This window comes from Trachypithecus francoisi, unplaced genomic scaffold (assembly GCF_009764315.1).
Source record: "Trachypithecus francoisi isolate TF-2019V2 unplaced genomic scaffold, Tfra_2.0 Lachesis_group16, whole genome shotgun sequence".
Classification (NCBI taxonomy): domain Eukaryota; kingdom Metazoa; phylum Chordata; class Mammalia; order Primates; family Cercopithecidae; genus Trachypithecus; species Trachypithecus francoisi.
In genome coordinates, this window is record NW_022681461.1 from 98,330,555 (window position 1) to 98,357,848 (window position 27,294).

At 55.1% G+C, this 27,294-nt stretch overlaps 1 protein-coding gene and 1 long non-coding RNA gene across 7 annotated transcripts; both read right to left on the reverse strand.

Moving 5' to 3' along the window:
• Positions 1 to 1,677: 1,677 nt before the first annotated feature.
• Positions 1,678 to 26,900, reverse strand: WDR5 (WD repeat domain 5). 6 transcript variants are annotated; one of them, XM_033238627.1, is made up of 14 exons: positions 26,499 to 26,900; positions 22,435 to 22,556; positions 21,616 to 21,724; positions 20,871 to 20,944; positions 20,421 to 20,510; positions 20,035 to 20,124; positions 19,737 to 19,820; positions 13,639 to 13,694; positions 9,517 to 9,563; positions 6,985 to 7,060; positions 6,182 to 6,215; positions 5,789 to 5,863; positions 4,967 to 5,054; positions 1,678 to 3,696 (listed from the first exon to the last, which is right to left on the reverse strand). In XM_033238627.1, the coding sequence occupies exons 1-14, from the start codon at positions 26,731 to 26,733 to the stop codon at positions 3,596 to 3,598; spliced, it is 1,281 nt and encodes a 426-aa protein (XP_033094518.1). In that variant the 5' UTR covers positions 26,734 to 26,900; the 3' UTR covers positions 1,678 to 3,595. The 6 variants fall into 6 exon arrangements, with proteins under 6 accessions (XP_033094518.1, XP_033094521.1, XP_033094519.1 ...); XM_033238630.1 differs by lacking the exon at positions 26,499 to 26,900 and adding an exon at positions 26,140 to 26,278; XM_033238628.1 differs by lacking the exon at positions 26,499 to 26,900 and adding an exon at positions 26,140 to 26,275 and having other exon boundaries at positions 22,435 to 22,573.
• On the reverse strand, positions 17,901 to 18,997 carry LOC117099197. The gene is made up of 2 exons (XR_004443735.1): positions 18,837 to 18,997; positions 17,901 to 18,531 (listed from the first exon to the last, which is right to left on the reverse strand). It is a non-coding gene; the product is annotated as an uncharacterized LOC117099197 (long non-coding RNA).
• Positions 26,901 to 27,294: the final 394 nt, after the last annotated feature.

A 27,294-nucleotide genomic window follows, 5' to 3' on the forward strand; every position in this document is an offset into this window, starting at 1 on the left:
ATCCCAGAACTTTGGGAGGCCAAGGCAGACAAGGCACTTGAGGTCAGGAGTTCAAGACTAATCTGGCAACATGGTGAAACCCCATCTCTGCTAAAAATACAAAAATTATCCGGGCATGGTGGGTGGCTGCCTGTAATCCCAGCTACTCAGGAGGCTGAGGAAGGAGAATCACCTGAACCTGGGAGGTGAAGGTTGCAGTGAGCTGAGGTTGCGCCACTGCACTCCAGCCTGGGCGACAGAGCACGACATCTCCAAAAAAAAAAAGGCTTGAGGTAAACTAACCAGATGCAGGTGAAGACCTTGTCTGGATCCCGATTCCATACACAGGCATACACGTGTGCAAGCACATACATGCATTTGCGCATGTGCACACACATACCCTATGCACACGGACCTTGCAGGTACATCTGCATACACATACACATGCTGTCATTCACTGCACAAACGTACTTGTGTGCACCCAGGTACAGGTGTGCCCTACATGCATATATACATGTGTACACGTGCATGTGACGTGTGTATATGCGCGTATGTGTGCACATACAGGCACACTTTCTTTAAACATACTAAGACAACGGGAAATCTGAACATCAGATAGTCAATTAAAAAATTTTAGGGGGGCTGGGTACAATGGCTCCCGCTTGCAGTCCCAGCACTTTGGGAGGCAGAAGTGCATCACTGGAGGCTAGGAGTTTGAGACCAGCCTAGGCACCATAGTGAGACCCTATCTCTGCAAAATAAAAATTAAAAAAATTCGCTGGCCTACCTGGCCAACATGGCAAAACCCCGACTCTACTAAAAACACACAAAACAGCTGGGCCTGTAATCCCAGCTACTTAGGAGGCTGAGGCACAAGACTCGCTTGAACCCAGGATACGGGATTGCAGTGAGCTGAGATGGCACCACTGCACTCCAGCCCGGGTGAGTTTAAACCCTGTCTCAAAAATAAAATAATTAGACGGGCATGGTATCATGTGTCTGTGGTCCCAGCTACTTGGGAGGCTGAGGTGGGAGGATCACTCGTGTCCAAGAGGTTGAGGCTGCAGTGAGTCGTGATCACACCACTGTATTCCAGCCTGGGTAACAGAGCAAGACCCTATCTCAAAAAAAAAAAAAAAAGGCAGAGGGTTGCAGAACTTTTTTGGTATGAAAATGGCATTGTGGTAATAATGCTTCTGGAGAATTATTTTGAGACACTATGCGTTCACCACTTACATGGTAGAACGTCTGGGATTTGTACTAAAATAACAGAAGGAGCCTATGAACAAGGAAGTTCCTGCAGCAGGGACAGGGACAGGAACCTGGGGGCGCCACGCTCTTCACATCTGAAAGCTCCTGTTAGTTTGTAAGGCATACCCTGGAAGATACTTCCCAGCACGGTGGTGGCAGCAGGACTTTGAGGACCTCTCCTCATTGTGCCTACCTGCCTAACACTGTCAGTAATTAGCATACAGGTACATGCCTAACAGTGGAAAAACCAATACAAAATACATAGAATAATTAGCACAAAGAGATGACTTTCCTAAGGTTACTGTTAAAACCCAGGACTGTCCTCTGTGGGGCACACTGGCACAGCAGACACTACCCCCACCACCAGGGACAAAGCCCCAGGGCGGCCGCCCTCCCACCCCACAGAGACAGCTACGTTTTAAGTTAAGAAATTCTCACAGGACAAAATTAGAAGACATGAAAATTTTTATTTTCAAAAAGAATGTATTTTTACATAAATCTACAACAGAATTCAAATGTAGAAAAAATAAACTATATTCAGGGATACAGCGCTCAGCACAGCACACCCCTCCCCGGAGTGGGCCACCCCCCAGAACAAGACTGAAGGAGGCTGGCCGCCCCCAGGACCCCCACAGCAGGGCAGCCGCAGGCTGGCACGCGGAGCTCCCCGTGTCTGTCACAACAGACTGCAAATGTGAGGCGCCCAGACCCTGAGCGTCAAAGACAAACACCAACCCATTTGCACTGTGGCAACTCACTTCTTAGCGCAGGTCACTCATCCGTATACCTCATCAGAAACAGAAGGGCAAGGGAAACCACAGGACATACATCTCCAGATGCCTCGGATAATCCCCTCCTCACCTCTGCCACTGGAGGACCCCCAGGAGAGCCCACCTGACAACCCCCCCTTCCTCCCTGCGCCGGTGCAACCAAAAACCTGCAGGATTCACCCAGGACTCCAGGCCCTGAGAGAGGCAGAGCTGGCTGGGCTCCCCCAGGACTCCAGGCCCTGAGAGAGGAAGAGTTGGCTGGGCTCCGGGGCCAGGGCCCTCTGTAGACCCAGGACCCAAGCTGGCTTCCCAGAGCACCACAGCCCACCCCACCCCGAAGCCCTGCCCCGTGGGACAGACCCAGGCGCCTGTGCCCTCGGCCACCCTGCTCTGCCCTGTGTTGCAGCCCTCACCACAAGGGTCTCCACAGAGCTCAGGTTTCAGCCTCGCTCCCCAGAGGCGCCCGCTTGGCCTCCACTGTAAACCGCTGTGCAGGTGAGCACCAGGAAGTCGCACCGTCAGGAGCACAGACGGGTGGGCGGGCGAGTGAGGGTTCCGGCAAGGACAGTGAGGCTTGCGCTTAGCACCCAACCCCTTGAGGATGCCGAAGGGCAGCGCTGGCCCTGCAGCCCTCATAGGGCGCATCAGTCCCACTGGCATCTGACCTGGAGTGAAGGACTCAGGGAGCCTTCCCATGCCACAGGCATCCCCCACATCCCAAAGGGAGCCCATCAGGAGCTTGGCTCCTTTGCAACTAAGCACCTCCCCACCCCCGCTCCTCCCGCAGCAACACTGAACAATGAACCTAGAGAGGAAGGCGTCTTCGGAGAGCAGGCGCAGGCAGCCTCAGCACCTCCTTTCCGAAGAAACCTTCCGCCCTCTTGCCCCAGGGGAGCCTTTCTCCAAGAAAGCCACATGGAGACGAGCTTCACAAGGACTCACTTGCCACAACCGTTCACAAAACCCCACCTTTTATTACAGTCTGTGGTGCTGCTTGTTGCAGGGACACTGAGACAAACAGGAGCGTCGTGCGCGATGACTGTGCTGTCGACGTGTGGTCCACAAGCTCCCAAGACACAAACGGCTCTTTACACGGAAAACAACCACACAATGCTGTTTTCCAGAAAGACAAGAATACACTAGCAACGGCTACTGGCGGGAATGGAGGAGTCAGGGCCCTAGGCCAAAGGGGAGACCAGCTGGCGGGGCCACGGTGGCGGTGATGGCGTGCACTGGGTCACGGAATATCAAAAAGATACAGAACGTTTACTGAAAAAACACAACGCATGTTCAATTGAACTTCACCCTTTTGTAATAAAAAATTAAAAATTTTGGTTGACTCTGTTTGAACACAATAGACTAGGAACTCTTCCCTAGACAGTGTTAGAATTGGCAAGAAATGTCACCAGCAACTTTTAGAACTTTCCGGTGGTCCACACGTTCCGCTCGGCCAAATCATCTTCAAAGAGGAGGCTCAGATCAGGCCCTGTCCTGACCCCCAGGCGCAGACCCTGGGGACCACCTCCAAGACACCCTGTTTCTTGCCAATCCGGGTCAACTTCCCGACAGTCTCTCGCGGGCAGGAGCAAAGGGACTTAGCAGTCACTCTTCCACAGTTTAATTGTTTTGTCATTTTCTAGCGCAGCAGAGGCAATGATGTTTTCTGTTGGGTGACAAGCTGTGGAGATCACAACATCTGAAAACAAAGACACAGTGAGAAATAGAGCCATCCCTATGCCCTGGGCGCCATCCCAGACTGAGCTCCACCTCTCCTCAGAAACGCTGGTAGCTTCTGCACACCACCCGGGAGGTCTCAGGACAAGCACCTGCTGCCCCCCCTCAACACAGGAAGCCCAGGGGAGGGGAGCGAGGGGACAGCAGCTGGTACCAGGGCGACACAGCTGGTTGGGGGGCAGAGGCAGGAGGCCGCAGGGAGTGTCAGCCCTGCCTGCAGACCAGGAGCCCCACATGCCCCCACTAGCAGCGGCTCGGCACCCACAGGGAGGAGCGTGGCAGCAGGACTGGCTCAGAGGCCAGTGCGCACAAGGACCCCAGTCAGACCCCTCACGGTCCTCAGTCCTTTATCGACAATGTCCCTCTTTTACTCCGACCCTGAGGCGCCCACTCCCACCGCCTCCCACCAATGCTGAGCCTCAGAGCGCTCCACAGGGCTGGCTCTGTCACAGCAAGGACAAGTCCACCACCCAAGCAGGGCGGTCAGATCTAACAGGCTGGTGCAAGGTCGGCCGCATCGAAGTGTTTACAACTTCTACATAAACCAAAGGAACCCCAGAACGCCGGCGAGGATCCGGAGGAAGGCCCAGGCCCACCGTGGAGCATGAGTGCTGACCCCAGGCTGGGTGAAGCTGCTCACACGGAGGGAGAAGCAGCACCTCCCCCGATTCCACAAGGGCTTGCCCTCCATGCTCTCATTGGCCCCATGAGCCATGGAAATGCAGGGCCAGAGGGTGAGTAAGCAGTGGTGGCTGCAGAGGCCAGCCAGGACCCAGGGAGGGGGCAACCCCAGGTCGCTTGGGAACCAGCACCACTAGGCCTGCATGCAGCTGGGGTCTCTCTGGGAGAGGGAACAGGTATCCGAAAGGAGCCAGAGCCTCCAGGATGGGGCAGCAATGACCTCACTGTCCCCGGCCCAGGAAACAGAGCTCGCCGTGAGGTGGGACACGCTACACCCACCTAAAGTCCCACAGCCACACACACCTTCCGGACCAGAATACCTGGCAGAACAGGAAGAAACAGGGTTCAAGACAGGAGCCCTGGGTCCGAGTCGGCAGCACAGTGACCAGCTCCATGCCTTGGGCAAGGGCTCTTAGCAGCGGCTCCTCAACGGGGAAGGCTGAGGAGGGAAGGGGAAGACGACGGCACCCTACGGGCAGACCACGCTTCACCTACAGGAACTGTCCTCACATCAACAGGCAGCCAGTGGCTGCGGGAGCACAGGCTCTCACCTGTGTGGCCTTGTAGTTTCTGTACAATCTCTTTCGTCTGAAGGTTCCAGATGTAAACAAGGTTATCCTCTGAGCCAGACACAATCCACTAAGTAACAACAAGCAGGGAAAACAGGGCAAGGAAAAGCAGGTCAGCGCTCGTGCATGTGGAAAGGGCAGAATCTCCAGTTATGCCCTGCCCCACGCCCACCCCGCTGGTGGCTGCCTGGCTGAACTCAACCAAAAAGCCCTGCCTGCCCTGCAGCCAGGCCTGAGGCTTCCTCTCCCCGTGGGGACAGCCCCGCCTGCTCTACCCCAGCACTGGCCTCGCTCAAAGAAGCCAGGCACCTGCCTGCCCCAGGAGAGGCTTCCAGGCTGGAAGATGCCTCTCAGGTCACCCTTTCCTGAGTCTGTGTGTCACACACATGCTGCCTGAGAGTCACCCCGGTCTAAGCAGCATCAAGACCAGTGTGGGTGGGCGGGAAAACACACTCCCCTCCCTGCTGGGGCGGGGGGACGACAGCCTCGGAGCCAGCACACCCACCCAGGGACACCCTGAGCCACGGAGCTCCACCTGTCGGGTCCCAACCCCCTCGGAAGGCATCGGCCAAGCACTGCCAGCAGAGCCCAGCAACAGGCTGCCTGCCTCCGTTAAGGAGCTGGACCTAGAAACAGACGGGACAAGGTGTCCCCAGTCCTTGGCGCAGCGCACTTTGGTTGAAACGGAAATTCATTTTGTGGGCACCGAAAAGCGTCTGAGTGTAAAGCAACCTGTAACAGGTGTGACTTCTCGGGAGAGTAAGCTGGGAACGCGTGAGACGCTTCAAGGTTGTTAAGACTCACCTTCCCGCCAGTAACAGAGAAATTAGCAAATATGCAGTATTTCTCATTCTTGTGGCCAGTGTACGTCTTCAGGCACTGAAACAGGAGGGGACAGGCTGGTCACAGAGTCATGGATCCCCTTGATTTTGTGTAATTCTATGTTCTAAGCAAGGCATTTCACCACTGACTACACTTATTTCTGAAAAGTACAAGTACAAAACGCACACAATGGAAGATTTAACTTGCAGACTGCCGCCCTACAAATACCCAGGTCTCTCAGGAATCCGCACCAAACCCAGCGGAAATGGCTCTCTGAGCTCCTCTCCTTTGTCATCAGCGGGGCCACTCTGTCCCCACCAGAGGCCACGACCCAGGGACGGCGCACACCGGGGGCCCAAGCCTGCGGGAGCTCACCTTCCCCTTGCTGTAGTCCCAGAGCTTCAGAGTGCTGCAAGACAGAGAGAGGGGTGAGGCGGCACGTCCGGAGGCGTCCTTCTGTCCCCACGCCCAACTCTGCAGCCACTACGTCACGGCCACCATCAACGCCAGGTGCAAAAGCCAGCGGGGATGCAACCCCCTTCCCCATCAGGGTGAGGGCCCCTCCGGCTCAGAGTCCAGTGACTTGGCGTTGGGGAGCAACAGTGTGAGAGCCGCAAGTATTTGCAGTTCCAAGAGAGACTTTAACAGGAAGCTGACGGGTGTTATCGTCCCTGACTCAGGTCATCCTCAAAAGGGTGAGGAAGTCCTCTTGGTTCTGGAAACGTCCAGAACAGGTTTTACCACCCAATCACACAGCCCTCAGAGAATCGGGGCCCAGACTCGGACCCACAGGGCTGAGGCTGCACGCATGGGAAAGCTGGAGCTTAGAGAACAGTCCGGGAGGGCAGCGGCTTTGTGAGAGGTAAAACCAAGGTCCTCAGAGGTCAGGACCAGAACGGGCCTTGGAGGACCCCAGACCACCGACTCCTTCGTGTGGGATGGCTAGGCCTGCCCCGGCCACAGTCGCTGAACCAGAAAACTGACCCTAAATCCTCCTTTAGTCGGACCTGAGGTTCAGCCTCTGACCTAACAGGCCACTGCCCAGAAGCCAAAGCTCCAGCAGGAGCCTGGGTCCCGTGCCAAGCCCACGACACGCTCTCCGAGGCTCACGCTGGCGAGCAGGTGGCTCTGGCTGGGGAGGCCACGCGCCCGCCCCCACAGTCCCACGCAGTACTCACTTGTCCAGCGTGGCAGCCAGGATGTATTTGCCGTTTGGGGAGAACTTCACGAAAGACACTGGGGGGTTGTCGTCATCTGCAATAAAAACGGACAGGTGACACGGGGTGGGCGCTGACAGCTGGGCAGGGACAGGAGGTGGGACCCAGTCCCCGTCCCCCACGTGCGACATCTGAGTGAGGTCGGCCACCACCACCACCAGTGCCAGCACCACCACCCCTCGGTGCCCCGAAGGGTGGCCTAGCCACGCACACCAGCCGTGAGCATGTTCTTGACACCTCAAGCCCATGGCCCCGGGGGCCCCTTGACACCAGGACTTTAGGAATACAGGCCTCCTCGGGCACCAGGCAGTGGGCATTCTCAGGAATCACCTGCCTCACAGGATTGGATGAGGTTGGCGAATGCCCAACTCAACAGAGGGACTCCAGCAGCAGCAAAGAGAGCTGGGGAAGTCACCTTGGAAATTCGCCTTTAAGAATTTATCGACGCAAGGGGCATTCACGCCCACAGACCCCATCTGCTTGTTGTCACACCCACAGCTAATGCCCCAGGCCTATCAGCTGGACCCTGCACCCCTGGGGGCAGAGTAGAGCCACTTTTTCTCACACAGCTGAAAGAGTCAAGGCTCCCAGAAGCTGTCGATGTACAGGTCAGAGTTTTCAGGACATGACAACCCCACAACCCGCACAACCGGAGAAAGGCGTTTCCCCTCACCTGAGTGAGGAGGGGGGAATCTCAAGGAAGGTGTGTCCTGGTGCAGGCCCCACCCCTAGGCCCCATCAGGGACCCCCCTCCCCACCACCAACGAGCATGTGCACGCGCTGGTGTGTCCCGAGCACCGGGAAGGACGCGGCCCTCAGCATTACCACCACGGGGACGCCTGGCCTCGCCAGGCACCTGGCGTCTCCGCTCCCTCAGCCCGGTCACACACACTGAAAAGGCACGGGAGACTCTGTGAGGCCACGCAGGCCCTCCCTCAGGGGCACACCACATCACACGGCCAGGCAGGCCGAGGCCACAGTGAGGGCCGGGGGCCAGGCTCCCTTAACACAGCTAAGGGCAAATGTGTCTGCATGCCTAACCCAGGCTGCCTGGGCAGAGCTCACAGAGAAGGCAGGCATCAGCCAACCTGTCTCAGTGAAGTCCAGAAAGGCCTAACTCACTAGACCTGAGTAGATGCTGATGGAAAAACTGCTACGCAGCGACCCCTCCGTCCCCACCCTGGGCTCAGGGGTGCCCAAAACCACCTGTGCCCAGGCTGGAATCCCGGTCCCTGCACCTGCTTGCTGTGGATCTTTGGGCTAGTGAATGCGCCTCTCTGCAGGATGAGAACAACACCCCTCCTCGCAGGTGGCTGTAAGGGTTACGTGCGCTCACACAACAGGGGCACACACTGCTGAGCACAGGTGGCCCGTTCAGGGGACACCAACGACGGTGTGATCTCGCTCAGGAGGGATGCATGGCAAAAGGCTGGCCCCACAAGGCAGGAAGCTACATAGACTGCTGTGGCAAGGAGACTCACGCTGAAGCCCAGGCCTCCAGAGTCTCAGAGGTGAGTGTACCGGGGATGAGGCCTTCAGAGAGGCAACAGAGTGAAAATGAGGCCCCAGGGTGGTGTCCTTACAAGAGGACATTTGGGCACACGGAGGCACCAGGGACACCAGTGTGAAGCCAGGGTAAGGCAGCGCCTATAAGCCAGGAAGAGGCCTCCTCGATCCTGACTGCAGCCTCCTGGACTGCAGGGAAACATTCCTGCCGCTGAAAGCCTCCCAGTCTGTGGGGCTTGGCGTCCGCTGGGCCAGCAGGCTATGACAGACTAGGGGGACGAGGAGCGCAAACGGGGGGCCTCCCCACACAGGGGGCCCACCCCCATCTTCAGCACCCAGCTCCCTCTTTCAGGTGTGCCCCATCCCACACGTCTAACCTAGGCTTCTTCACACTCCCCGGATGAAAACCCTTCCGCTCCTTTCTGCAGGCTCTGCAAGGGGCGGCTGGGAACCCCAGGCCGTCACAGAGCCTCAGGCCACACCCTGCCTGGCACCTGGCCTTCCCATCCAGGCCACACCATGACCCTCCTTCCTCTCCTCCCGCCGAGGCGTGAAGACCTCGGGCCTGTCCTCCATGCCCCCAGCGCACCTCCATCCACCTCGGCAGCACCCCCAGCAGATAGGCAGGTGCTCAGCCTGTCTACTCAAGGAATGATCCAAGAGGCTGGCACGACAGCAGGGGCCCGAAGCCAGGGGCGATGGGGGTGCCCAGAGGACGCTAGTGAGCAGAGGACCGAGTGAGGCCCGATAGCCCCAAACTGGCCCAAGAGAAGAAAGACCACGGCAGGAAAACTTCACCAGAAGGAGCACCAGAGCCAGCAGGCGGTCGGAAGGAGCTGGCGGAACGGTCGGACAAGGAGGAAGGTTCCTCCTACAGGGGCAGACCCAGGGCAGAGGAGGAAGGAGGAGCTGGTGAAGAAGAGGGGCAGGGACCCAGCAGGGGAGGCCCTCCCCACAGACCCAGCCTCCACGCAGAGCCACACTCACCGATGAGCGTCTTCAGGCACTGGCCCGAGGCGGTGTCCCAGATGCGACTGCGAAGCAAAGAGAACAAAAAAGTGTAAGCAGACAAGTTATGATCTCACGGAGGCTGCTGGGAATCAGATCTAAGTTTTAGGACTAGCATGCTTCCCCCCGCTTTTTTTTTGAGATGGAGTCTCGCTCTGTCGCCCAGGCTGGAGTGCAGTGGAGCAATCTCGGCTCACTGCAAGCTCCGCCTCCTGGGTTCACACGATTCTCCTGCCTCAGCCTCCCGAGTAGCTGGGACTACAAGCGTCCGCCACAGCGCCTGGCTAATTTTTTGTATTTTTAACAGAGATGGGGTGTCACCATGTCAGCCAGGATGGTCTCGATCTCCTGACCTCGTGATCCACCTGCCTCAGCCTCCCGAAGTGCTGGGATTACAGGCGTAAGCCACCACGCTTGGCCTTCCCTATCCTTTTTTAAAAGTTATGCTTCACCCGTTTAACAGTCACTCTTATATTCTAGGGACAAAGACTAAACACTGTCCGTACAAACATCAACAGTTCACACACGCGCAGACCATGTGTGGGGTACCCCTGGATCTCTCCTACACAAGCTGTGGTTTACCCCCAACACAGAGGGGGAAGCCTGCTGCTCTCTCCACTCTCCCTGGCCAAGGAGAGGGACAGCGGCAGCCCAGGCTTCTTGCAGGCGTCTGCCCACGCTCACGCAAACACATGCAAGTAATGAGAGGGCTTCTTTCAAAACAAAAATTTAAGAGTATTGTAAGCAGTCTTCTGGACTATTCCCAGAACGGACGAGCCAGGCATTTACATTATTCCAATTTCGAGGTTTCTGTGATTTCTGCCAATACAGACGCATTCTGTAAGCAGAGCCCGCTGTGTTAGCACCCACAATTCTACTGCACAGATGCCAGCAGCAGAGCACAGGCTCAGGGCAGATGTGGACAAGCCATTCCCAAGCACGAGATCCCATGGCCACCATGCACGGCCTCTCCCATCTCTCACCATGGAGAAGCCGCCTCTGGGAAAGCCCCAGGAGCTCTCTGCTCTGCACACCCACCTCCTGTTCTGCCCACACTTCGATAATCCAGGGACGAGACCACACTGGACCTGAAGTGAAGTCACTTCACCTAGGGTTTTAAAACCCAGAAGCAGCAACTCTCCTCCCAACTCTGCATCTTCTCAATTCTCTCAGCAACAGCTCCCTCCTGCTGCCCCATGGATCTTAAATGCACGTCCTCTAGCTCCGCAATCACTGCGGGAGGGCCTCTCCGGAGCCGTCTCATCTCCTAAGCCTCAAGACCTAACCCCCGTGTGTCCTTTCAGTTCCGTTTCTCATTTCCTGCATAGGGCCTGCTCCTTCTTGCTAGCCGCATTCCTAAACATCTTAGCATTTCTGTCACAGTTAAAATGGAAACATTTTTCCCATCTTCTAACTGGCAATTCCCAGTAGAGAGAAAAACAGTCAACGTTCAAGCACGGATGGCACTAAACGCGAGACCACACCACGTAGCCCGCAGAGCTGGAGGTTCCAGGCCCAGACTCCAGAGCTGACACAGGGTCTGGGTCCTGCGCTGACCAACTGAGAGACCGTGGTACGTGTCCCTGCCTGAGAGGCAAGGCTGACAGTACCCACGTCACAGGGTTAAATGGGTATTTGAAAAGCAGTGTTGGTGGCATTTAAATATTTGAAAACATGCAAATAAATCTACAAAGATGTATATCTCTATCCAACTTTCATAGGACTATTTTTTCATTTTCTTACACTAACTAGAAACTCCCAACAATGCTGAGTAACACGGGAAACATGCACACCTGTCCCACTTCGGATTTTCACAGAAATAGTTTTAGCGTGTCACCACATGTGAAAATTATTAGTGACCAGTAGGTAGTCAACAGTACTGCTGTATCTCGCTAAAGGGTTGGCTGTTGGGTATTATCAATCAGGCACCTTTCTGACCTCTACTGATGAATCACAGGGACATTTAACGCCTTTAATCTGTCGGCAGAATTAGATCATAGGTTTCCTGATGTTTACGTGATAATCCTTTCATCATCCAATAACGAATGTTGAATTACTTGTCCTGATGTTTACGTGATAATCCTTTCATCATCCAATAACGAATGCTGAATTACTTGTCCTGATGTTTACGTGATAATCCTTTCATTATTCAATGATGAATGTGGAATTACTTGTCCTGATGTTTACGTGATAATCCTTTCATTATTCAATAATGAATGTTGAATTACTTGGCTGTGGGAATTCCTTTCTGTGCACCGTAGGCTCAGGAGGCTGCTACTTCCTCTGGAATCCTGGCATCAACATTCACCAGTGAGTTGCCCTCTGTGGTTTTCCTCTAGGACCAGCAATCAAGGCTCAGGTCGCAAGGTCATGCTAAATCCAAAAAAATGAACCAGGGAGCTCCCTCCTGTCTGTGGTCTGTTCACTATTTAACTGAATTCAGGTATAAAGTCACAGGGAATGATGTTCTTTTTAGGCCTTCGATCCCCTTTTCCAGTCTCTTCAGCAGTGACTGGTCCCTCAAGGTGCCATGCCCGGGGCTCCTTTAGGAGCTGTAGCCGAGCTCGCTGCCGGAGCCGAGGCACTGCTCAGCCTGGACGGAGTCTTCTGACTACCGCTTCCTCCCCCTGCAGTGCTTCCACCCACTGCCTAGTTCTCATCTTGCTTATTTTGCTTTTTCCATTATGGGGCTTAAAAGGTTTTCATTACCAGCCTCATCGAAGAACACACCTTATATCATCAACGGTCTCATTTGTTTCCCATTTCCCTCCTCATTTCCTTGGTATACTTTTTCTGATTTTTTTAGAAAGTTCTTAGAGCTGGGTCCATGAGTAATTCTGAGACTGTCCCGTGCTCACTTCTGTTGGTCACACACACACAGAGGCGCCGGGATGGTGGCACCAGAGGCCCTGGCAGCTCCACGCTCCCCCATTGCTCACCCTGTGCACCCCTTCCCTCTGGCTGTTCCTGAATTGTATCCTTTATAATAAGCTGGTAAATGGTCAAGTGTAAACAATGGCTTTAACCGTGGACACTACTGGCCAATGTTGGGCTCCAGATGACCTAATTTTTGCCACAGCACATTCCAGTGACCTCAGCCCCAACGCCATCACAGTGCTGCAACTGCATCTTGAACCTCGCGAGGCGATGGCCCGGAAGTGTGTGCTGTAGAGCCCATGGGAGGCTGGGCCGGTGGTCGGGTGCAACTCGACTACGACCCTCTCCCACCAGACCCGTCTACTCAAAACCGACGGGCGGTCATGCATGGCAACTACAGACTGTGACCCCTGGGGATATCCATGCCAACAGTCACTGGGGAGTCAGACCAGGAAACAGATTTCAAGTGTGCATGTCCATCTGAGGGCTCCCTGCAGGAAGTCCTAGTAAGATCTTCAATTCCGCCAGTGGCTGCCACTGCCCCCCTCCTCCCTAGTGACCAATCTGAACAAGTTATGATGCTGTCCACCCCACACCCAAAACACAACCCAAACACTCCACTCCCCGCACTCGCTCCCATCAGACATTTCGCTGAGTTAGCTGTACTTCTCCACTGCCCTTGTGTCTCCCGAGGAGTGCTGGACACAGATTGCCAAGTCCCGGCACTACAAACGTCTGCTGAGACTTAGGTGGGCTTTCCGCAGGAGACCGTCACTCTTCCTCCTGCCCTCCCCTATGCTGCCATCTGCTCGGGCTCGCCTGCCCGGCATGGTGACGCGTCCTCACGGGCATGGTGGCACACTCAGCATCCTCCCAGAGCAGCACGGCTTTCACCTCAAGGGGTCCAAACACCCATTTTCCATAAGCGTGTGAACAGCACACGTCAGCATCTACACGGAGCTGAGGTCTGATGGAGGAGGCCCTCCCTGACCCACCCTAACAGCAAGGACATCTTCCCAGGCACGCCGCCTCGCCACCTGTGCTGCCAACCCTGAAACTGCACTGCGTATCTGTTAACACGTCGGCAGGGCGGCCAGCAGAGAAGCTTCGGAAGTTAAGGACTTGGGTCTTTCGTCACTGCTGTACCCCCAGATGCAGGAACGGTGCAAGGGCTGGCCCTTAGTAAGTACTCATTGCTTAATGAAGTAAAATATTTTCACTTACCAGAGACCATCATAGCTACTTGAAACTATCAAGGATCCATCACGATTAAAATGAACCTAAGAATTAAAGAGAGGGAGAAGAGACAAAAACTTAACTTTCAAGTCATGGACATGACTGCTGCTTACCTGATCTTTTTTTGTTTGTTTTCAGAGTCTCCCTCTGTCACCCAGGCTGGAGCACGATCTCAGCTCACTGCAACCTCCGCCTCCCGGGTTCAAGTGATCCCCGTGCCTCAGCCTCCTAAGTAGCTGGGATTACAGGCACACTCCACCACGCCCAGCTAATTTTTGTATTTTTTTTTTTTTTTTTAGTAGAGACGGGGTTTCATCATGTTGGCCAGCCTGGTCTTGAACTCCTGACCTCAAGTGATCCACCCGCCTCGGCCTCCCAAACTGCTGGGATTACAGGCGTGAGCCACCGCGCCCACCCTTTTTTTTTTTCTGATACGGAGTCTCGCTCAGTCGCCCAGGCTGTAGTGCAGTGGCGCGATCCCGGCTCACTGCAAGCTCTGCCTCCTGGGTTCACGCCATTCTCCTGCCTCAGCCTCCCAAGTAGCTGGGACCACAGGCGCCTGCCGCCACACCCGGCTAATTTTTTGCATTTTTAGTAGAGACGGGGTTTCACCATCACCATGTTAGCCAAGATGGTCTCATCTCCTGACCTCGTGATCCGCCTGCCTTGGCCTCCCAAAGTGCTGGGATTACAGGCGTGAGCCACCGCGCCCGGCCCTTTTTCTCTTTTTTTTTTTTTTGAGACGGAGTCTCGCTCTGTCCCCCGGGCTGGAGGGCAGTGGCACGACCTCGGCTCACTGCAAGCTCTGCCTCCCGGGTTCCCACCATTCTCCTGCCTCAGCCTCCCGAGTAGCTGGGACTACAGGCGCCCACCACCATGCCTGGCTAATTTTTTGTATTTTTAGTAGAAACGGGGTTTCACCATGGTCTCGATCTCCTGACCTCGTGATCCACCCGCCTCGGCCTCCCAAAGTGCTGGGATTACAGGCGTGAGCCACAGCGCCCGGCCTTTTTTTTTTCTTAATAAGAGAAACAGGGTCTCCCTATCTTGCTCAGACTGGTCTCGAACTCCTGAGCTCACAGGATCCTCCCACCTTGGTCTTCTAAGGTGCTAGGAGTACAGGCATGAGCCACTGCACCCAGACAAGGATAAGCCTTCTCACAAGCAAACAGCACCTTTGGAAACTGTATTGTCTCAGGCTATGGGTGCTGATACATTTCCTGGGTGAAGTCAAGTCACACAAGGAAGCCATGGTTTAATGATTTGGGGAGAGGACTGAGGCTGTCTGCTTCTACTGTCTAAACTGGAGTTTCCCAGCCTTGGCACTATTGACATTTTAGACCAGACTCTTCCGGGGGAAAGGGGTGGCGCTGCCCCTGTGCAGTGGCAACCTTTTCTTTTGCTCACTGGATGCCTATAGTTGTGACAACCAAAAATGTCTCCAGACATTGCCATGTGTCCCCAGAGGCAAATCCACATGTATAGGGCAGACTGCAAGGCCCTATCCCCAGGGCTTCTGATTTGACCAGTCCAGGTGGGGGAGTCCAAGAACGTACATTTCGAACAGGTCCCCGGGGCATGCTGCCTGCCGCTGCACGCCCGGAGAAGTGCTAGGCTAGACTATTCGAGAGCCTGCCAGCCACATGTGTCATTTTAATTCTTCTAGAAGCTACATTAGAAAAGCTTAAAAGACAAGTGAAATTACTTTGATAACGTGTAACCCAATGTATCTAAAATATTGTTTCAATGCAATCAACACAAATGGTTATTACAAGACACTTTTTTTTTTGTGCCAGGTCTCTGAAATCTGCAGGTACCTCACACAGCCCTGAGCTCTGGGCCATCATGCGGCTGGCAGCCTCCATGCTGGGCATGCTGGGTGCTGCGGCCCTATTGTTCTCCAGCAGACCCAGAGGGGTGAGTACCTGTTTCTGCTCTGACGGTGCTCTCACAGTGCCAGCTGCCTAACCGTAACCATCTGGCCGGCAGCCTCTCAAAGTAGTTTTCTAACTCACAGGGATCCATCTAACACATTCGTCCCTGCCTTTAATGTGCAAAAAAAGTCTTTTCTTGAGACCATTACGATGGACGGTAACAAGACAAAACAAGTCCCCAAAACTCACGGGGCCAACTCCATGCTTTACTTTGTTCAGCTTCTTAACCACATTCAAATACTATCCACTAGCAAACATGGCCCAGCTCTGCCATTCCATCCACATTCAGGTGCAAGGGGCAATACAGCCCATCCTCTGCATTCTAGCAGAAGGCTGCCAGAAGAGTTAAGTGCTAGGAAGTAGATAAGAGAGGCCGGACACAGTGGCTCACGCCTGTAATTCCAGCATTTTGGGAAATCAAGGTGGATGGAACACTTGAGGCCAGGAGGTCGAGACCAGCCTGGCCAACATGGTGAAACCCTGGCTCTACAAAAAAATACAAAACTTAACCAGGTGTGGTGGCATGAACCTGTAGTCCCAGCTACTCAGGGGGGCTGAGGCAGGAGAATCACTTGAATCCAGGAGGTGGAGGTTGCGGTGAGCCAAGATCGTGCCACTGCACTCCAGCCTGGGCAACAGAGTGAGACCCTGTGCCCAAAAGTCCAAAAAAAAAAGACCCAGCACTTTGGGAGGCCAAGGTGGGCAGATCACGAGGTCAGGAGACCAAGACCATCCTGGCTAACACGGTGACACCCTGTCTCTACAAAAATTACCAAAAAATTAGCCAGGCGTGGTGGGGGATGCCTGTAGTCCCAGTTACTCGGGAGGCTGAGGCAGGAGAATGGCGTGAACCCAGAAGGTGGAGCTGAGATCACACCACTGCACTCCAGCCTGGGCAACAGAGCAAGACTCCGTCTCAATAAATAAATAAATACGTAAGTAAGTAAGTAAATACTAAAACAAAAAGGAAACAGATAAGGCAATCAGCCAGAACCCATCAGGGGATGGCAAGGCCCCTAGCCAAGGAGCACTCCAAGTGCTCTGTGGAGTCCACCTGGGGAACACAAGCAGTAGCAGAAGCTCCAGGGCAGGAAAAACACAGGTCCCAGGTGCAACAAGGGCGCGAGGGCTGTGGCCGACAGCAGTCGGCAGCAGCCCTCAGCCGAGGAGCCCTGGCCAGAGAGGGCAAACCCTGGCCAGAGACGGGACAGGGATGGGAGGTAGGAAGCAGGGGGCCACGTGCCTCAAAATCTCTAAAGCTCCAAAATGTACCTGTCAAAAAGCTAAATACATATCCTGACTACTGCATTTCCCCTCCAAAGCCATCCTGCACAGACTGCCACAGATGCAAACAGGATGTTCGCTGTACTCCTTTTTGTTCAAGTGAGAATTACACATAAGCACCCACTGAGAGGACTGGCAGAGTCCTCACTCACACAGCAGGCCCACACCAGCAGTCCAAGGGCATCGATGTGCGCAGACATCAAAGGTGCCCCAGGCCAGACACGGTGGCTCCCGCCTGTAATCCCAGCACTTTGGGATGACCAGGCGGGTGGATCACTTGAGGTCAGGAGATCGAGACCAGCCTGGCCAACGTGGTGAAACCCTGTCTCTACTAAAAATACAAAAATTAGTCAGTTGTGGTAGTGGGCACCTGTAATCCCAGCTATTCGGGAGCTGAGGCAGGAGAATCGCTTGAACCCAGGAGGCAGAGGTTGCGGTGAGCCAAGATCGCACCACCGCACTCCAGCCTGGGCAACAGAGTGAGACTCCATCTCAAAAAAAAAAAAAAAAAAACAAAACCCCCACAAACCTCTCTGCAGTGGAGATGGCTACAGAGCAGCAGCTGTGGTGCAGTACCAGTTATTTAAAGGAGAGCAGTGAGCTACGCTGGAAAAGACGCACCTAAAACAGCAAAGTAGAAGACCACAGAGGGACCGACTCCACCTCCCGGCAGCCAACCCCAGGGGCGACTCAGGGAATTCATTTTCTACTTCCTACATTTGCTCAACTTTGTAGTTTGTTTTTTTTTTTTTTAAAAAAAGACATGGAGTCTCACTCTGTCACCCAGGCTGGAGTGCAGTGGTACCATCCTGCTCACCAGAGCCTCAAACTCCTGAGCCCAAGCAATCCTCCCACCCTGTCCTCCCAAGTAGCTGGGACCACACGTGCACACCATCACGCCTGGCTAACTTTTTGCTTTTTGTATAGAGACGGGGTTGTCCAGGCTGGTCTCAAACTCCTGGTCTCATGGGATCCTCCTGTCTCAGCCGCCCAAAGTGCTGGAATTACAGGTGGGAGCCATGGCACCCAACCTGTTTTTGTTTTTGTATGAGCAAACTACTTTTGTAGGAAAAAGACTTTTAAAATCCTGCCTATCACCTGCGAGTCCCACCTGCGCTATCTTTGGCCTCTAGGATGCTCACAGAATTCTTCCTCCCAACGCGAAGGCCACCAGCAAACCCCTTTCTCAGGTTACTTCACAAGTGTTCATTTGTCAGCCCAGTCTGAAAGTCAGCTCTGCTGTGACCCAAGGTACCCTGGAGGGCAGGGGACTGGCACCAAGGGGCTGGGCCCGCGAGCACACAGCCACAAGCACAGGGCCACGTGATGCCATCCCCACAGCAAACAGCCTCCCTGCAGCGGTGACCCTGGGCCTGCGAGGGCCTTGTGGCCCGGTTATGTGTGGGGCTCAGACCCGGCAGCCCCGCCCTGGCCTGACACACTACCCATCCAGTCAGTACCAGGGCTTCGCCTGCCATCTCACTCGGGCAAAGCCTTTCAAGGGTAAAAATGCTTAAACCCATTCACCACCAAGACGACAGAAAGTGAAAGCGACACTGGCAGGCAGCATGGGACAAACGCTGCATCCACCTTTCCTTCCGCTTCTCAACGAAGGGCAGGCTTGGCCGAGAAACTGCCTCATGCACTTTATTAACAAAAGAACCTTCTGGGCCGGGCGCGGTGGCTCGAGCCTGTAATCCCAGCACTTTGGGAGGCCGAGACGGGTGGATCACGAGGTCAGGAGATCGAGACCATCCTGGCTAACACGGTGAAACTCCGTCTCTACTAAAAAATACAAAAAACTAGCCGGGCGAGGTGGCGGGCGCCTGTAGTCCCAGCTACTCGGGAGGCTGAGGCAGGAGAATGGCATAAACCCGGGAGGCGGAGTTGCAGTGAGCTGAGATCCGGCCCCTGCACTCCAGCCTGGGCGACAGAGCGAGACTCCGTCTCAAAAAAAAAAAAAAGAACCTTCTGGCCACTCTGAAATGGAGCGGTTTGTGATACTGCGTAGTTTAACTCTCGGCCATTTGTTCTTGTTTTCTTCTTTTTAGACGGAGTTTTGCTCTTATTGTCCAGGCTGGAGTGCAGTGGCACGATCTCGGCTCACTGCAACCTCTGCCTCCCAGGTTCAAGCGATTCTCCTGCCTCAGTCTCCCCAGGAGCTGGAATTACAGGCGCCCACCACCACGCTCAGCTAATTTTCGTAGTTTTAGTAGGGACGGGGTTTCACCATATTGGCCAGGCTGGTCTCAAACTTCTGACCTCAAGTGATCCACCCACCTCGGCCTCCTAAAGTGCTGAGATTACAGGCGTGAGCCACCATGCTCGGCCTCTCGGTCATTTGTTTTGCACAGTGGCACAGCAACAGCAAAATGGCAGGACGTGTTCCTGTGCAAAGCCTGTTCTCCAGAGAGCTCCAGCTTCCAACGGTTCCCACCAGGACTGGGCCATCCCCGCCCAGAGCTAACTCCACACAAAACTCACACTTCACCTACACTCCCCCTCCCAGCACCCTTCTCAGCCTGGCCGCCCTTCTTGTCCCATGCATCAGTTCAGGGTACACTACCCTCTGAACGCCTGTGGCCACTGCCCACCCCCCACCCAGCCTGCACGAAAGGCCCCTTGGTGCTCACCACAGGGCACCCCACTGGTACCTCACCACCCCCTTGCCATCCCTCTACTGCACACAGGACTCATCTCTCAGGTCCCAGCCTCCAACCTGATTGCTCTAGACTGTGGCATGACAGCAGGAATCAGCTAGGCACAGGCAATGTCCAGACTTACGCCCCTCAGGGAGACAGCTGGCCACATCCAGCGTCAGAGGCACGTAGTGCCGGACACCACCCCGTCTGTGTCAGCAGGACTTACAGCCGAGACTGGATCCGAGTGAGCTGGCAAAGTCTTGAGGCACTTCCCTGTTTTCACATCCCATATCCTCACACTTTCATCAAACTGAACACAAAAGAAGAAATGACAGTGATTTTACAGGAAGAAGGGGCAAACCTCCCCAGAACCCAAGACCTGCCACCAGTCCATCCTCCCCACAAACAGCACAGAAAAGACTTGGGCCCCACCTGCCTTCTCCACAGTGGCTATAAGCAAATTCAACCGCCTTCCCAACATCCAACACCACCTCCCCCAGGGAAGACACCCCGGCCACACTCACGGATCCTGAGACAATAAGGTTGGACTGGGGATTGAAGTTACAGCAGAAGACATAATTACTGTGTCCCTTCAGCGTTTTCAAACACTTTCCCTAAAACAGAGTATCATTAGTATTATTCCAGTGCTTACTTCCCCAAACATAAGCGTCGGATCACATTCATCAATGCCCGACAGCTCAGAGCATGCCTGATGCCCCGCCAGTGACTGGCTGTTCCCCGAAGTCAACTCGACCTCCCCCACCCGCCCCCGCCCTGTGCCCCTGCAGCCAGTCTTCCCTGGAGAGGAGCACTGAGTGCTGCTTACCGAGCAGTCAACTCAGTCCCCCCACCACCCGCCCTGTGCCCCGCTGCCGGTCTCCCCTGGAGAGGAGCGCTGAGTGTGGCTTACCGAGCTCACGTCCCATATCTTCAAGGTTTTGTCATCTGAGGCGGAAACAAGAAGGTTAGAATCTGACGACCAGGCTACATCGGATATTCCCTTGGGGAGAAAAAAACAGGGTCAGTAACTTGCCAGGACAAAGTAGGACCGGTTAGCAAAAGGTCAAAACCCCAAACATCCCCATTGCCCTCAGGAAATCTTCTCACTAGCGTTAACCTTACAAAAGACACAGGGCCCTGGAGGAAAACAGCAGGCTTTCCGCAGCTCTGCCAGCCTCACAGACACTCCTCCGTGGAAGTCAAATGTATTTGCGTTAAAAGTTCAAGATGCAAATAACTCTAAAAAAACAACAGGGAAACTTAAACCTGAACCCACACCTCTCGAAGCAGCCCTGACCCCTTGATCCCTAGAGCCACCCCTGTTCAACAGTCAACGTCACCGCACAGGGCTGAAACCTACCAGCTTGTGGCCAGATATGGTTTTCTCAAATTTCCCATCATACGCGCCCCAAATTTTAATGAGTTTATCAGCGGCTGAAAGAAAACAAAAGGATCTGAGGCTAAGAGCAGGACACAGTTGTCCAGTCATCCAGAATCCAAAGTCTGGGCTTTTCCCACATGAGCCCCAGATGATCAGCATGAACCACATGGCTCAGAACCCCTTAGGCACGGCCACGTCCCCGAGAGGACTAGTCCCCTTCCCCTCCCTCCAAGGGCCCACGGGCAACTTCTTCTATTTCTTTTTTCGTTTTTTTGAGACGGAGTCTCGCTCTGTCAACCAGGCTGGAGTGCAGTGGCCGGATCTCGGCTTACTGCAACCTCCAACCTTCCGGGTTCAAGTGATTCTCCTGCCTCAGCCTCCCAAGTAGCTGGGACTACAGGCATGTGCCACCATGCCGGGCTAATTTTTTTGTGTATTTTTAGTAGAGACGGGGTTTCACCATGTTGGCCAGGCTGCTCTCGAACTCCTGACCCTGTGATCCACCCGCCTCAGCCTCCCAAAGTGCTGATTACAGGTGTGAGCCACCGTGCCCGGCCCCCACGGGCAATTTCAATGGGCGCTAAGGTCACAGTTCTAGGAGGAGACACGCCCACCGGCTATAGCCCCCCAGCAGTAGGTGAGGAAGCAAGCCACCCCCTCGCTGGTTTGTTGTCTGCAGCTCAGCCCGCCTTTCCCAGCAGCTAAGGACCTCAGTGCTACGTACATGAACTTGCCAGCCACTCTCCATTTGGGCTGAATTTCACAGAGGACACTGCTTTGGTGTGGCCAGCAAGGGTGAACTTTAGAGCATAGTTTGGCTTCACGGGCGTAGGCTGCGGGAGAGACCAGTTAGCGAAAAGTGACCACCACTGTGCGTTCCACTTGTGACCAGTTTGGATTGTGACTCCACCATTTAATTTCAGCTCAGATCTTTAGAGCTCCAAATCCACATGCCCAGTGCCTTCCACCAATCCCTATGTAGACGTCACCTTTCAAGTGGAACACATCTGAATCTGAGCCCACTACTTCCCCACAAGACCTCTTCTGTCGTCCCCAAACTCAGTACCAACAGCACCAGCCAAGCCAGAAACATCTGAGGCTCCCTCAAGGTATCACCCCACCTCAAATCCTGCTACAACACAGGAGGCCCCCACCAGCTCCGGCCTTGGTCCAGCGTCCCACTGCCCCCACCCCAAACACACCCGAGGCCCTGCTCCCTTTGCTAAAGGTCTACAGGAGGGCTTTCAGATCTGCCTGTGCCTCAGGATCACAGTCAGGGTGGGGGCAACTATGGAGAGATGTTTTCTGGGTCCTAGAGACTCTCACAATCAGGACCAAGAATCTGTTCCCTCCTCCAGGTGACAGACTGGGGATCCCTGACACAGCAGGTAACAAGCATTCATTAGGTATGTGGTCAGTAAATCAAAATTAGCAGTGACATTTAACTGAGTAGGGAAGACTAGGCTTATGAGCTTGAAATGTTTCCAAGAATCTCTAGCGTATTTGCCCCCAGAAGGCGCCCAAGGAGCCCCTGGGCACGCACCTTGCTCTGAGTGGCGGATGACGAAGGGGTTGGCTGTGCTCTGGCAGCCTCGGTCTCGGGCTTCTTCTCCTCCGTTGCCATGGCTCTGATGCTGGCCGCACAGGGAACGTGGACGGAGGGACCTGGTGACAGAGGTAGTCTGCTGAGCGAGATGCAGAACAGGGAGCCAAGAAACAAACCATATTTTAAAAAATTGATTTCCAGGAAAAAGGATGAAGAGAAAACCATGTGAGTACCATATTGAGCCCTGCAGCAAACAAACCATTCCAAATCGGGGACCCTATTAATGACCCTAAGTCCTTGCTACCACTTTCCAGCTGCTCCGCTGACACCCCTGTGCTCACCCCTTTTGTAATCATAATGAAAGATCTACCCTCAAGGGCGCTTCTTATTTTGTTACCCAGAAGTCTACAGGAATGCAGCAGTTTGTGCAAACCAAATGCAATTTTCTTCAGAGAGTCCTGGACACATTAAAAAAAGAACGGCAAAAGGTTTCCTGACAGAAAGCTAACACGCCAAATGGCAGAAGACTGAGCCTCAGAGTGTAGAAGTCTGGCAGCACATCCAAATCCTAAAATGCACCCCAAGTGATGCAATCCCGTTCACAGACATGTTTGAAAACACAGGCGCAGGCACCCAGTGGTCTACGCCTCATGGGTGGGCTCCAGTGCCTCCATGCACAGGCTGCAGGCGTGTGCATGCTCTGCCTGCTGGAACTTCCACATCCTGCCTTCGGGAAAAGCAGCCTCAAGTCCACCAACCATATTCTACGAGCAAGACTCACACTGCAGGGGAATGAAAAAAGACTGCAGTTCAATGGATTTCACCTTGACAGTGAAAATGACCCCAAATCTGTAGAGTAAGCAGCTAGTTTCCTCTACCATGGGAATAGATTCATTACTTGAATACGTCTCATAAAAGCACAACAGGTTACTCAGAAAGGAGGGACAGCATTATTAAAAGGGAAAGCCACTGAGACAAGCTTGCAAATACCACTGGCCATCGGAATCTTGGAAGCTAGCACTACCATCCATCTAATGAGTTTACACACTGGAAATTCTAGCTTGGAGCTTTCAACTGAAATCTTGCACAGGCTGCTTGTAACACTAACGCAAAATGGAAGGCATCAAAAAGCACGTCTCAAAGTCTTCATCCAAGAGGAAGGCAGAGAAATTACAACACCCACTTTGCAGAGAACAGGTGTGGCCACCGCTCCATTTCACCTGCAGCAAAGAGTCCCTGCGGAAAGACGGATCGCGCTGCATCTACGGCCAAGTGTACCGTACAAGAATGGGGAAGGGGAGGGGCAGGCCCTGTAGCACTGCCCAGGGGACAAAGTGCCAGTACAAAACCTGTCCTCAGTAAATGCCAGCTACGTGGTGTTTGTCATCAGTGCAACCTGGCCATGCCAGTTTAACCCAACTGCTGCCTTTTCCTTGGCAGGCTGGACAAATACAAGGAGAGAGAGGAACTAAGGAAATCCAGGCAAAAAGCTGCAAAGTCCACTGCAAATGTCCTAGCGTGAGACAGCCAGGCCAGGGCAAAAGCTGAGTGAAGTGTGGCCATGCCCTACCCAAGTGAAACACCAGAGGAACAGAAGGCGAAACAGGCAGCTCAGAGGGCCGAGCAGCTCCGGTCAGCATCCACTCACCTACGTGAGGCTAGACACCTGGAAACACCCTCAGGTGAGGAACAACAGGTAGGCGGTCTTACAAAAAAGGTGCCCAGCCCCTCCCAGCTCAAGCCCAACCTGCCCAACCCTTTGGGCTCAAAAAACATGAACATTTAAAAGAAACAAACAAAACAACCTTAACTTGACTTTTAAGAATACAGTGGCCGGGCGTGGTGCCTGACGCCTATAATCTCAGCACTTTGGGAGGCCAAGGCAGGAGGCGGGCAGATCCCGAGGCCAGGAGATCAAGACCAGCCTGGCCAACATGGAGAAACCCCGTCCCAACTAAAAATACAAAAATTAGTCGGTGTGGTGGCGGGTCCCTGTAATCCCAGCTACTTGGGAAGGCTGAGGCAGAAGAATTGCTTGAAACCGGAAGGCAGAGATAGCAGTGAACCAAGATTGCACCACTGCATTCCAGCCTAGGCCAAAGAGTGAAAAATTCCGTGATGGTAGTGGTGGTAGGGGGAGAGATGCAATTTCTTGACCCAACACACCTGCCAAGTTTCTACCTCAGTAGTGGCATCTAGGCTTGGCATTTTCTTTCTTTTTTTTTTTTTTTTTTAAGACAGAGTCCAAAGAGTCCAGCGGCACAATCTCGGCTCACTATAACCTCCACCTTCCGGGTTCAAGTAATTCTTGTGCCTCAGCCTCCCGTGTAGCTGGAATTACAGGCGCGTACCACTACACCCGGCTACTTTTTTGTATTTTTAGTAGAGATGGGGTTTCGCCATGTTGCCCAGGCTGGTCTCGAACTCCTGACCTCAGGCAATCCGCCCGCCTCAGCCTCCCAAAGTGCTAGTACTACAAGCGTGAGCCACTGCACCGGGCCAAGGCTTGGAATTTTCATGAACAACCAGGTGTCTCTGTGGAACAATCATTTTGAGGGAACAGGAAGGTTGGAGACTTGATACTGAGGAAAGGGGGAGGGCCAAGGTTACAGGCACGGTGATGAGGAGGTGGCCTCTAGACCAGTTGCTGCCTGGCTCCACCTAGCATCCACTGCTTTTCATCCAGGTAAGTCTGACCACCTGAAGTCAGCAACCAAACCTCAGTATGCCCTTCTGGACTGCATGCCACAGGCTGATTCCTGAGTCCCTCAGTCCCTGAGATCCAGCCAGGAATCTGCCTGTGGCATGCAGTCAGGAGAGCACACTGTGTGCAAAGACAAGAATTAATCTGCATCTTCAACACCAGCCAGGTGGCCAGCCCAACAGAGGTGGGAACCCGGCTCTACCTCTCTGAGATCCTGGACAGGCTCCCGCCTGGGTCCTTCGCTTACCTGTCTTCCCCACCGGCTAGCACAGCACCTGCCCAGATCACAGATTAAACCAGCATTTGAGGAGATGGGTAAACGGACCTGGGTGAGTGGAAACTTGCAAGCGAGACAGCAGGGAGTGTCGTTAGCGATAAATAACAGGCCGACCTCAGTTTGGTCCCAGAACGTAACCGCTCAAAATGGCTCTCGCTGACCGGCCAGGACAGGTCTGCGGCCCCGCGCGAGGAGGCACGGTGGGCCCCCCGTTCAGGACCGAGGACCCGCACCCCAGGACCCCACCTAGCGAGCTGCAGCTTGGCTGCTTCGGGTTGGGGTGAGCGGCGGGAGCGGGCTGGGGGCGTTTCTACGAGGAGGGGAAGCGCACCACGTCCAGGGACTGAGTGGCTTGGTGGGTCTGGGGTCCTTCCTTGAAGATACAGAGGACAGAGAGGGGCGATGTGAGGCCGGGCACGCCGCCTGCGGGGAAGAGGCCCCAGTGCCGGCGCTCTGGCCTTGTCAGCGGCCCGCCGGGGAAGCGGCGGTGGGGGCGCGAGTGGGGGCAGACAGGGTGGCGGGGCCTACGCGCGCGGCCGTCCACCGAGGGGCCAGGGCGGGGGTCCCGGGCGGGGCCGCTGCAGCTGGAGCAGCGCCCGGGGCTGGGCCTGGCCCGAGGCCCGGCGGGGAACACGTGCGGCGGCCGGGGGTGGTTTGGGGGCTCCTGGCGCCGCCCCGCTGCCCGCCTCGTGCTCCCCGGGCCGGGCGGCTACCCGCTTACCTGCCGGGCCGCGGCGGCGGGGCCGGGCGCTCGGGGCGTCGCGTCGGCCGCCGCCTGGGCGGGAGCGCGGACTCAGCTCGACGAGGCGGCAGCTCGGGCGGGCGCCAGGCGGCGGGGGCGCAGTGCGCGTGCGCGAGAGGAGGGGGGCGGTGTCCGGGGGGCGGGGCGAGCGCACAAAGCCGGCCTCTCGGAGGAGCGCTACGGGCAGCGGCAGCGGCCAGAATGCCTCGGGCCGGCCCAACGCTTTAAAGGGATAGCACGAGGCGCGTGCTTCCCGCTTAAAAGCTTTAATCCCCGAATTTGGCTGGTGCAGACCCTCCTAATGCACTTCCTAAAAGTTGAAGTATAATGATACATACAGGAAAGTGCTAGTGTGCCCTCGTGTTTCCACAGACAGCACGCCCTGCACACAGACACAAGCGGCCCTCTGGGACCTGCGCAGATGGCGTCGCCCGGCGTTGTCCCCGGAGTCGAGTCGGGCTGGGGCACCTCCCCGAGCGACCAGGCCCCTTCTTGATCATCGCTGGTACGGATGAGAGCAGCAGTGGGCATTTGGAAAGCACCTGAGACCGCTCCCGGGCGCAGTGCCCCCATGTGGCCTCCCACCGCAGGCGGGTAGGACGACTCCTGCCCATTTGGAAGACCAGGAACCCGCGCGTTCTTTCACAGGGTTCAGAAGCCCGGGCTGCGCCTTCCCGCGGGGCCGGCTGCCGGGCTGCGGGCGCTTCCCGCCTCTGCATGCACAGAGCCCGCAGTGCACGAAGCTGCTCCCCGCCATCCCCGCGGACTGGCAGAGCCGCGCTGGAGTCACCCGCGCCCGCTCCCCAGTGCGCAAACTCACTTCGCAGCAGGCTCTCTGGGGGCGGCCAACCCTTCCCTCCTGGGCTGGCATTTTCTCCTCCAGGTACAACGGGGTGGTCCCCAGAGGAGGACTCAGGGTCTTAAGGAGAAGCTGAGGCCCGGTCCTCTGGCCTCGACGACTGCACATTCTCGCCTGCCTCACTTCTTAGAGCCATGGAGGTAGGCACGGCCTCCCTATCCCCTCAGCTAGGCCTGTGGGTAGAATAACACAGTCCCTTATTCTCCAGTTAAAAATGGGAACACAGAATATGACAAGGAACCCGTGCAAACAAAGGGACGGAGCATTTGAAATAA

Coding starts and splice junctions, on each gene's coding strand:
- WDR5 (XM_033238627.1), bottom strand. CDS start 26,733: ATGGGGGCACTGCGCCCGGGAGCGGTCTCAGGTGCTTTCCAAATGCCC. Junction 20,125..20,420: donor AGATATGGGACGTGAGCTCG/GTAAGCCACACT, acceptor ACTCTGTTTTAG/GGAAAGTGTTTGAAAACGCT. Junction 9,564..13,638: donor AGTAGCTATGATGGTCTCTG/GTAAGTGAAAAT, acceptor TTTGCTTCGCAG/TCGCATCTGGGACACCGCCT.